Below are 12,202 nucleotides of genomic sequence, written 5' to 3'. Positions count from 1 at the left end.
AAAAAAAATAATAATAATAATAATAATAATAATAATACTGACTGAAAAACCAACAAACTGATCAAAAAACCAACTGAATCGGCCAAAAACAAATGAAATTGGCTTAAAAACCAACTGAACCAGCTGAAAATAAACATAACTGCCCAAAAAGAAAACATTCTGAATTGGCTGAAACCCAACAGAACATGGCAGAAAACAACTTGAACCAGCCGAAACAAGAATTGAACAGGCTGAAACTCCATAAACTTGACCAAAAACAATCAAAACAGGCCGAGCTACAACTAATCCACAGTTGGAAAGACAACTGAACTTGCTGAACCTCATGATACTCAGCCGAAAACTTCCGTGAAAGACTGGACTCACACGAAATACATCAGAAAGTAATGGAAACCAGTCACCAGATACAGTTACATTACATGGCTACAAACAATTGATGCCCAACTGCAGGAATGAGGTCGATGACAGAAAAAGCTGCCATCAACCTCTAACCACTAATCCCACAACACAAAGAAAACAAAGAACAAAGAGTTATTTCTCCAATTCGTGTGATTCACTCATTTGAAAATTGTTCTAACAGTATTAGAGTAGAGGTAATGAGTTTGAACCCTAACTCCATAATTCACCTCCCATTTAAAATTATATATTTCACATGTTGACATCACCTATAAAAGGAAGTTTGAGCCCACACATGAGGGAGAGTGTTAAAGCATTAATTAAATGATTAAATTTACTTATTTCTATCAGCTTAAGCTTTTGGGACAAACAATGAACTCAACATTAACAACATTTCAAACCCCACATGTTCTCAGCTAAAATATGATAGGAGTAGGAAGTGAAAAGTCAAATAGCCTATTCATTTGATAAATCTAAATGCACGGGGACAAAGAAGAGGGTATTGAACCTCCTAGGGACAATGAAGTACTACCACTACTAGAGTTTAACATTTAACATAATGGCATTCTTAGATAAATTTTAAATATTAGAATGACATAAAATTGTATTTGGATATCAGCTTTTTAAATAAGAAAGATCAAGAACATGATTTTTTCATCCAGCTATTATCAATCAATACCAGGATTTGATAAATCTAAATGCACGGGGACAAAGAGAAGAGGGTATTGAACCTCCTAGGGACAATGAAGTACTACCACTACCAGAGTTTAACATTTAACATAATGGCATTTTTAGATAAATTTTAAATATTAGAATGACATAAAATTGCATTTGGATATCAGCTTTTTAAATAAGAAAGATCAAGAACATGATTCTTTCATCCAACTATTATCAATCAATACCAGGATCATATGGCATGCATGTAGGGAGACCCACAACGCTTTTGCTAGCACAAATTGCAAACCATCCTAAAGTAATTAAAAACTGCTACAAAGGCAAAGCATACACTTAGCCTTCACAACAATTACAATGATTGAAATGAGGGCATGAAGTCCAACATATCTAGCCAATAATAAAATCAAATTATCAGGGACGTTCAACACTTGAATAGATAAATCATCTATGAGTTCCTTTACTTGTAATTAGTTATAGTGATCATCAGACAAGTATATTTCTTGAAAGGGTCTTCCAACTTCCAAGGCATAGCTGTTGAGGAATTTAAAACAATCAATCAATCAATGAGGTCTATCACTGCATCAAAATAGGTTTTATTCTATATTTACAAATATGTCTACCACATCAAATTATCAACCCTTTTTCCATTGCATTTTACAAACAAATTTAAGACGTGATCATTTACATGAGAACAATTTTCTTTTTTATAAGTAATCAAAATTCATTAAAATCAAAGGGCGCACCCACGTACATATGATGTATACAACACCTACCCAGGAAAAGAAAAACAAGCAAAAAAGTCATGAAAACTAGAAATATGATGGCAATCATTAGCAGCCATCTAAAGGAAAAGGGTATTATAGAAAAAGGCCTTTGATTCCGCCACCGTTCTCCCACTGTCTTTGAAGCTTTGATCATTTATTTCTATCCAAATGCAGAATCATCGTCCAAACATCTTTGCTTTGAAGACTACCAAACTGCCTCTCCAACAAGCAAAGAAGTCTCTTACTCGACAAGGCATGTCACATGCTAAATTGAACAAGCCAAAGATAGAGTTCTATAAGGCACTAGCTGTTTCGCAATGAAGTAACAAGTGGTCAAGGGTTTCCCCACACTTCTTACACAAGTAGCATCAATCTACTACAATGATGTGTCGCTTCCTCAAGTTATTCAAGGTGAGAATCTTACCTAAAGCGGCAGACCAAGAAAAGAAAATCACTTTCAAGGGAGCCTTACTTCCCCAAATAAACCTCCAAGGGAAAGAAGAGTTGTCATTGGGAATTAAGACAATATAGAATGATCTTACATCAAACAACCCCTTCTTGAAGGGGTTCCAACAAAGCGTGTCTACACTGTCTTGTTTAAAACATATGCAATACAATTGATCAAAGAATGAAGTAAAGAATTTCAACTCCCAATTTTGCATCATTCTTACGTACAAAATTATCATTCCACTGAGGAGAGCCATTAACAAATTGAAGAAGGTCTTTACGGAAGCATCCCTTAAGCAAATAATGTTGAACAACTACAGAAAACATCATTCCAAAAATTAATCTTAGAGCTGCCACCTACCACAAAACCTACTAAATCTAGAAAACTCCTTCCAAACACTCCTAATGAATTTCTAGAGACCCATCCCATAAGAACCGTTGACTCCATTAGAACACCACCCACCCCACTAACTCCCATATTTATGATCCACTACGACTTTCCACAAGGCCTCCCTCTCATAAGGGTAACACCACAACCACTTACCCATAAGAGCTCGGTTGAACACAAGCAACTTTCAAATCCCCAAAAACCCTCAAAAATCGAAGAACACATCTTGCACCAGCTTACCAAATGAAATTTAACCTCATCACCCATACCTTCCCACAAGAAATCCCGTTGTAACTTCTCAATTTGGTTGGCAACGCTAGCCAGGATGGGAAATAGAGACATGAAGTAGGTAGGCACGCAAGTTAGACAGAGTGCTCTTGATTAGGGTAATCCTACCCCATTTGGACAAGTACAGCTGCTTCCAACCAGTTAAACAACATTCAATCTTCTTAATAATGTCATCCTAAGTAGATTTGGCTTTAAAAGAAGCACCCAATGGAAGATCTAGGGCTATTGTTCAATCTTTTCAATCCAAAATTTAATTTGTGTATATGACCTAGAAGAGTTGTAATAGGCTATTGTTTACCTTGAGTTGAATACCATAGAAAGAAGCTTAGCTTACATAGAGTAGCTTAGCTTTCATATGTATATGTATAGAAAACATATTTGCATACTCATCTACATATATGAATAAATAAGCATACATTGATAATTACATTCATCACAAAAGGACATAACTACTGGAATGATCAAAAGCTCCATTTCCAATGCATGACAAATTTGTATTTCCTCAACAAATCAAGACACTCCCAAGTATTCCTTACTAAATCATTTCATTTGATAGGTAAAAAAAGATTATGTTGCTCATATTTATCATATTAAAACTAATTTAACCACCTAGCTGCATTAAATAAGAAAAACCAGAGAAAAACCTGTTTCCAAGATGGTGTGAGCAGCATGAAACAGAATCCTAGAAAACATATCAGTCCCCGGGAACATCATCCATGTATGCTCATTGAAGTCATGGTTGCCACATGTGGCACATACATCCTTCACCAAGGGCCGATGTTCAGGCCCCCCAATTTCCTTCATAATTGATTCAAACGGAGATGGCACACTAGTCTTTGTTGTTCGAGCTCTCTTCCTCAGTGCAGTAAGTGCTTCCCTGGTCCCATTTCTCACTCTATCGTTTTCAACCAGCTACAATTTCATCACAGAAATCAGTAACCCTCCAAATGTTCACAAAGAAACCTTGCGATGTGTGTGTTTCTCTCTATTATACGTGTACACACACATATAGGTTGAGTTCAAGCGTACACCTAATTTAACTCTTTCCTGTGTTACACCACTCAATAAATTTCAATCCAGATTAATATTTTGCTACTCTACTGTTATATTACATGTCTCCATATGCTTACCTTGCATGCTAAATTTCACACCAAACCGATGTCATTTAAACTAAAACTCATTTGTTTTATAGATTTTTAAGATGCTCCAACCACATGACCAGTGATAAAGCGAAATTATTTGGTATGTCCGAATTTAAAGGAGGCAGAGTCGTAGTGTCAGCTAACAACTCAATGCTACCAATCACTCACATCAACAACACTGATTGTGACATGTTTTGGTCCTTGTGAAGTGCAACTGTAGAATCTATATCATGTGCCTGGTATGATAAAAAGAAGTTAATGTCAGTGTTCTAAATGAGACAGTTCTCCATCTCCGATTGTCTTGATATTTGGTTAGCAAACTGAAAACCCAATGGTGGGTTCAGGATTATGTTGATCAATATGAAAAATTATTAAGTGATTAACATTACAAAAGAGATACTGTAACTTAAAACTTAACCGTATACATACTTTCAAATATAGAATTCACAAAATGTATATAGACAATGTTCAATTAATAAGTCAACCAAGCCAAATATTTGAATCAGAAAATTTTTCGTTCCTCAATTACCACATAACAAAAGATCTTTGGGTGTCTGTTTGTTATCGTAGTTCACTTTCTTTTTCCTTCTTTCCTACCATTAGATCTACTTCAGCATTCACTCCTCATACATGCATTAAAGAACCCAAATTTCAATTTCTGTTTATGTTTTCCCGCTCTTTCTTAGCATCCAAAACAAAAACCTCAAAGTAGAAATTTGTGGGTATCGATAAATCTACCTGCTGCCGGGCTAATAGAAGATGCTCAGCTTCAGTTTCAAGCTCGATTAGGCGCTCCTGGAATCGCTTCATACCCTCATCCATCTCCGATGAACAGAACAAAAAAGATTGAATGCTTTTTTATGCGATTAGCCAAACAAGTATCAATCGGCAAGGAGTCAAAAGAGCGAGTCTTCGGTTAGGTCGGCGTGAGAGCCGAGACGCTATGCTCTTCAGCCGGGTCTTTCAGCTCCAACGAGGCCTCCGAGAAATCAGAAAATCCTACGGTGGATTTGAATAATTGGGCTTGTGGGCTTGGGATCCAGAATCTTCTAATATGTATTTTTCGGATCTGAAACAGCATCGTTTTAGCTTTAGCTCACGCCGTTATCAAAACTACCGTCACAGCAAAGTTGCAGATTGCCGAGACTGCCACCACTCCTTTACAGTTTTCCATTGCAATTCGATCTGAATTTCACACAAGCACAACAACAAAGCACAATTCAAAAAAAAGAAAAACCTTAATTCCAGAGAATTCTGGCACAAAACTAACCGTAAATACCAATTGGAAAATTCTTCAAGAATCCACAAGGAAGTTCTACGCTAGTGTTGACATGGTCAAAATAAGAAAATATTTTAAGGGTACGAAGTTTCCACTAAAACTATCAGCCCGGCCCTGCATATAGCTGAAAAAAAACCGGCGAAGCCAACGAGGAATTCTTACACAAATCTTGGATCTCCTTCAGCACCGTCCAATAATCTAAGCACAAAAACGAAAAACCCATTATCGAAATACGATGATTAAGATCAAAGAAAGCAACAATTCAAAGATTACAGGGTGAAATAAATGAAGGGTACCTGAGAAGAAAACAGGGGAAGAGCAAGTGGAACGATGACGATGGGTTGGAAATATATATCAAATTCAAATTCACGCGCTGCGTGCAACTTTTGCTGTGACGTACGCTAGTTTTGATAACGGCGTGAGCTACAGCTAAAACGATGCTGTTTTGTTTAAACCTACTAAAGCTAAAACGATGCTGTTTTGGCTAAAAACTACCGCATAGAAGCCAGATAATTGTTTAAAACTCAAAAAGAAAAATGTTAATGCATCTCGCTTTTATTTTACCATATGTGATATTATCAATTAACTCTTATTTTTTTTAAAAAAAAAAAAATAGTGACACATCAGCCCTTGATTGACCCAATATTTTTTATTTCTCATGGTCTCTTTAAATTTATAATTAGTGATTCATTATTTGGGAATTGGGATTATAGATTTCATTATAATTCATATCATGTTCTTGTACTTGACTTATCAATTTATAATATTAGTATATCACTTAACAACAATTTAATTTTTACAAATCTTTTGTGACTTCATTTTTATCATTAATCTTGAAAAATCAACTATAAATATGGGGGAAAAAAATGTGAAGTTGTTCCCAAGATGCAGCTCAATTGGCTGGAACTACGCATAATAAAGTAGAGGTCACTAATTGATATATATCTTTGTCAATAAGTTATTTAATAGATTGTTATATGATTTTTATATTACTGAAATGATGTGACAGTGAAAATCAGCTCTTTATATTATATTTTGTTAACAAGTGTTAATTGAAAGGTTGATTTTTAACTGATACATCACTATGTTGTATGACAATCATATAACAGTCTATTAAATAATATTACTTTGTAACTTATAAAATATGATCATCTCCAGTCCATAATGAATTGGAGAATATCCAGTTCATGGCTAGGATTTCTAAAAAGAAATCCTAGAGCCACAAATAGGACACATATCCCACTAAAAAAAAAAAAAATCAGATTAAAAATAAATAAATAATAAAATAATAAAATAATAATTGGTGGTTGGCCATCTTGACCATTGGGGGTGGCCGGGGCCACCATTTAGATAAGGGGTGGCTCTCCAGGGTCCCTTGAGGGGTGGTCAGCCACCCCCTAGCACATAAACACAAAAAAAACAAAAAAATCATTTGGGCCTTGGAGGTGGTTGGACCACTCACAATGGCCATGAGGTGGCTTTGGCCACCCCAGACCTTTCAGATTAAAAAAAATAAATAATAAAATAATAAGGGGTGAATAGTCACCCCATCTTAGACATAGGGCGGTGGTCGGACTACCCCATTTTAGATGGGGGTGGCTTGAGAGCCACCCCAATGGCCAGCCAGGGGTAGCCAGACCACCCCATAGGGCCATGGGGTGGTACGGCCACCCCCTAAACCCAAACTAAAAAAAAAATCGTTTGGCCCTTGGTGGTGGTTTGGCCACCTAGAGGGTCCAAACAAAATTTATTTTATTTTATTTTTTTAATATCTGGGCCACCCCCAGCCCCAACTGGGGTGGTTCGAAGGGTGGCCAGTCACTCTTTAATTTATATATATATATATATATATATATATAAAATATATAATATTTTATTATTATTTTTTTATTAATGGAACAAATATCATATTTATGGTCTCAGGATCTCTTTAAAGAGATCATAACCATTAACTAGATATTCTCCAGTCTATTTTAGAGATCTTGACCATTAACTAGATATTCTCCAGTATAAAATAGACTGGAGAGGATCTGTTCCCTAACTTATAGGTACATGGATTCATTATGTGTTAATCTTGTATTAAATCTATCACTAAAAACTTTAAAATGAAAGAAAACAGATGAACAGAAGGTAGGAAGGTGCTTCATGATTCATGAATTACTCTCCATTTTTGCCATGAAATAAATAAGATAAATAAACAAGAACGACAGATCTTGTATTGCCGTTCCAAAGCTTAAAAGTGACAAAGTCATGCCCCATGAAGGCTAGAATAGTAATTTGGAACTCCTTTTTTTATTTTTCATGGATTTATTGAATCAACTCCTCTGTTATTTTCCTGGGAAAGATGGGTTCATTATCAGTCTAGGCATGAATAGGCCAAGGATTTCTCGTCAATGAGTTCTTTTGCTGTTGCATCCATCTTCGCCCTTGAGAATTCGTCGATCTTCAGCCCTGCCATCAGATAAAAAACAAGTTAAAATGCTGCATGCATTGCCACGTTCGTTTGTTAATGCTTTTTAGAAGCTCTTTTTTTGCTTTTTTGTGTGACGTGACGTAAAAATGAAAGCCATTTTAAGTGTTTTGGGAGTGTTTTATGTGTTGAGACTTGAGTTGTTTGTTAAACAAATAAAAAACAATCCTAAAAAGCATTAGCAAACGGTCCCTTGAAATACAATATTATGAAATTTGCACCCTTTCTCGAAACACTTTGGAGTACAACGATGCTGACATAATGTTTGAAAAACACTCATAATCATCCTAAGGGTTCATTTGACAATGTCTTTTAGAAGGCGTTTTTTGTTTTTTAGCTGTAATGTGACATAAAAGTAAAAGTAGTTTTAAGTATTATGTGTTATTACTTGTTTGTCAACGCTTTTACTTTTTAGTAGAAAATAAAAAGGCAACCTTAAAAAGCGTCGCCAAACAAATAGGGGCGAAATCAGGATTTCAAGTGTGGGCGGACGGACTTTTTTTTTTAATTTTTTTTTTTTATAAGTTAGGAACATTGACTTATATAAATACAAAAGCACATAAATAAATATAATTGATCTATATGTGTATTTGTGCTTGTTTATATAAAATAAAAAACATAAATTTTTTTAAATTTAATCTCATAGCATCATAATTACAAACATACAATAATATAAATAATTAACAAAATAAACTAAACACGATATATAGAGTTCAGGAAAATGGTACCAAAAATAAATATTTAAAACCCAAATGATTGGAGAATAATCACTCAAAAAATAAATAAAAACAGATAATTCATAAAATATGTATATTTTATGAAGAATTGTAAAAAATTTGGGAGGACGCTTGGGTCCGCCCCTGCAAACAAGCCCTAAGTTTATCAAAAATATTATTGAGATCTAATATTATCTGAAAAAACATGTATTCATTCCTCCATGCAGATTAAAATATGAAAATTTGGAGTCATTTCAACTTTGAAGGAAAGATTGAGATATCAAATCTACAACATTTTGAAGAAACATAGAACTTACCCTGCACAATTGACCATTGTCCTTTCTCACAAGTAACAGGAAAAGAGTAGATAAGGCCAGGCTGGATGCCATAAGACCCATCAGAATAGACTCCCATGGAAACCCATGTTCCCTGAATGATAAAGCCAAAGGAAGAAAAAATAAGGAAAAATTACAAAAATTATTGCAAAATTATAGAAGCAATGAAATCTGAAAGATAGAATGGTATTTGAGATGAAGAAAAAGAACCTTTGGAGTCCCAAGAACCCAATCGCGTATATGATCACAAGCAGCACTGGCAGCAGACAATGCACTTGATAGTTTCCGAGCTTTGATAATGGCTGCACCACGCTGCTGCACAGTGGTGATGAACTCGGTATTTAACCTACCAAGAACAGAAAAACAATGGAGATTTGTTTGTGAAGCCAATTGGTAAATAGCAGAAGAGGGTGCTTAAAGATGTGAAGATGGTTAATATGACTACAAACTTAGGACATGTTTGAAATTGCGATAAAGAACGTAAAAAGTACTTTTAGAACTTAAAAAGCGGTGTCAAACAAAAATTGGCGTGTTTGGTAAAAAATTCTAAAAGTACTCTTTTGACTTTTTTACTCAAAAAGTAGCCAAAACGCATTTTTTACAAAAGTTTAAAAGTAAAGATTTTGCCAAAAAGTATTTTTTTGACTTAAAATTCTATTTTTCAGACACAATCCCAAAAAAGCTCTTAGTCAATATCAAAGGCATGTCCGAACAGGGTTAAGACAAATTCAAGCATAAAAAATTATTACCACCTATATCACAAAAACTAAGATTACAAAATAATTTTTTATCCCATAGAAGTAGAAAAAGAACCGAATAAAAATAGCCTAATAACACAGTATACCAAGATTTAATGTGGTTTGACTTAACAAGCCTACATATTAGCGGAGACAACTGAGAAAAAATTCGCTATCAAAAGATGGAGTGCAAAGAGTGATAGAGAGAAAACCACTTGAAATCAAAAGACTGAATACACCAAAATCTCAGTCTCACAAAAAAAAGAAAACTAACAAAAGTGAAAACTCTATTTTTCTCTTGTTGTAATAAAAATAATTTAATCACACTGAATACTAATATTTAACGTGATTGAGTTATTTTTATTCTATCATTTTCTGTTTCTTTGGGATCCTATATGTACTAGAGCCCTAAACACCAATAACATTATGCATTTGACTCAGCAACAGACTATTTCCAAGTAATTCAAACATATAAAACCAGTAAACATGTTGGAAATTTTGAGCTACCATTGATCATCAGCAACAAGTTTTCTGACAGGTTTCTCTCCACCACTGGTGGTGACAGTTGCATGGTTGACGTCTGGATATTGAGTTGAAGAGTGATTGCCCCAGATGATTGCGTTTTTGACATCACTAACATGTTCCTTTAGCCTCTCAGAGATTTGGCCTAATGCTCTATTATGATCCAGTCGAGTAAGACAAGTGATGTTCTTCTCTGGGATTGAAGGGGCAAACTCTTTCAAAATGAGTGCATTGGTGTTTGCTGGGTTGGCAACAACTAGCACCTGCATAATAAAAGCAATTAAAATGCATCAATAAACATAGTGCAAAGCAACCCTTTGAAAACTTCACTCTTCCAGCATCTGTTTGATGCAAAATGATATGGTTTTCAAGTAAGATGGAAGCAGACTCAAAAAATGCATATAATCATGTTGTCACCAAAAACATACAAAGACAGACAAGGCTTCAGAAAACAAATTTTAGAAGAAAGAAAATCTGATGAAATAGTTTTAAGATGGCAATGGACTCTAGATGAGGTTGCTTAATAGAATTGCTAATTTAAGCACAAGTTATTCCTTTACAGGGTATAACTTGCATACTAAGAAAGCATACAGACTTTGAGAATGTATCAACAACTGAAGCAGGGGAATGGACACAAAGCATGTTAGAAGGCATACTGGAAAAGAATTAAATGGACAATTACACTTTACTCCCTCAAAGTTTGACCATATTTTCAATTAGATCTCTAATGTTTAAAAATTCACAATGTGCCTTATCAAAGTTTCAAAAAATTTCAATGTGGCCCATCCGTTAGCCACATCCGTCTTATCTAACGGAAATTAAATCACGTGCGAGACACGTGCTGTTTTAGGTGCAAAACTTCCCAAAATGCCCCCAACCCCGATGGATCTGGCACTTGCATTGCTTGTTGATAAAGACTTTGGCATAGTGTTTTCCCACCGGAACCTGCCATTCGAGCGCCATAACTCTACCAAGGATCATCATCGTCTTCACCAACACTCCTCGGGCTCGGGCTCATACCTCTTTTCCCTCCTGGTGATTCAATTTCCGTTAGAGAAGACAGATGTGGCTAACGGATGGGCCACATTGAACATTTTTGAAACTTTGACGGGGTACATTGTAAATTTTTAAACATTAGAGGTCTAATTGAAAATAGAGTCAAACTTTGGAGGGTAAAATGTAATTTTTCCAAAATTAAAACTACAATAAAACCAGTGGAGCCATGCCAAGGATTAAGGATAAGAAGTCATAGAGAGACAGGGAATGGATTGTGGCATAATATTACATGCTCATAATAACAGAACAGGATGCTGAAGTTAACCTCAATGTCTCCACAGATATCATTAGTTCTAAGTTATCTGCCTTTCCCAGACCTCAAATATGATATCTTTTGCTAATTCCTGATATGGAGGCCACCTCTTTTAGAAGTTAATAAACATATCCACAATTTGATAATCACTATCATCAACATATATTATTCATGACCACAAAACTGGATACAGCCATATATATATAAAAACATATAGGGATTGACTAATAAAAGTAGATTTCCAAACAAAAGAATTAAAAATATAAAATTGATTTCATGCAGGAAATGTGGTGTCTCACCTTGCAATCTTCAGCAGCATATTTCTCTAAGGCTGAAGCTTGAGCCTTGTAAATTGAAACATTTTTAGACATTACATCCTTCCTTTCCATACCTTCCTTCCTAGGGAATCCACCAACCATAACAGCAACATTGACACCTTTACAAGCTTCAACAACATCTGTGGTAGCAACGACACCTGTTGAACAGCATTCATGACAAGATTTAAGGAACCTCATGGGAAGCAATAATTCTTTCTACATAGAATTGGAACTCAAGTTAGGAGGAAAGGCATGCCTTTCAGAAGAGGAAAGGCAGCATCAACCAATTCCATTTTCACCCCATTCAAGGATTCTGCCGCAGGTTCGATATCAAGCAAGTGCAGAATCACTGGCTGATCAGGGCCTAACATGATGCCCCTTGCGATCATTGGAACAATTGCATATCCTATTTGCCCTGTT

General features: G+C 35.3%; 1 protein-coding gene across 1 annotated transcript; it reads right to left on the bottom strand.

The window, feature by feature from the left end:
- Positions 1–7,544: 7,544 nt before the first annotated feature.
- On the bottom strand, positions 7,545–12,192 carry LOC132187764 (malate dehydrogenase, cytoplasmic-like). The gene is made up of 6 exons (XM_059602187.1): positions 12,039–12,192; positions 11,765–11,940; positions 10,142–10,419; positions 9,108–9,243; positions 8,880–8,991; positions 7,545–7,827 (listed from the first exon to the last, which is right to left on the bottom strand). Exons 1-6 carry the CDS (start codon positions 12,169–12,171, stop codon positions 7,733–7,735), a joined length of 930 nt encoding a protein of 309 aa, XP_059458170.1. The 5' UTR covers positions 12,172–12,192; the 3' UTR covers positions 7,545–7,732.
- Positions 12,193–12,202: the final 10 nt, after the last annotated feature.

The sequence above is a fragment of the Corylus avellana genome, chromosome ca1, assembly GCF_901000735.1.
Source record: "Corylus avellana chromosome ca1, CavTom2PMs-1.0".
NCBI classification, from domain to species: domain Eukaryota; kingdom Viridiplantae; phylum Streptophyta; class Magnoliopsida; order Fagales; family Betulaceae; genus Corylus; species Corylus avellana.
This window is presented reverse-complemented; position numbering and strand designations above follow the sequence as displayed.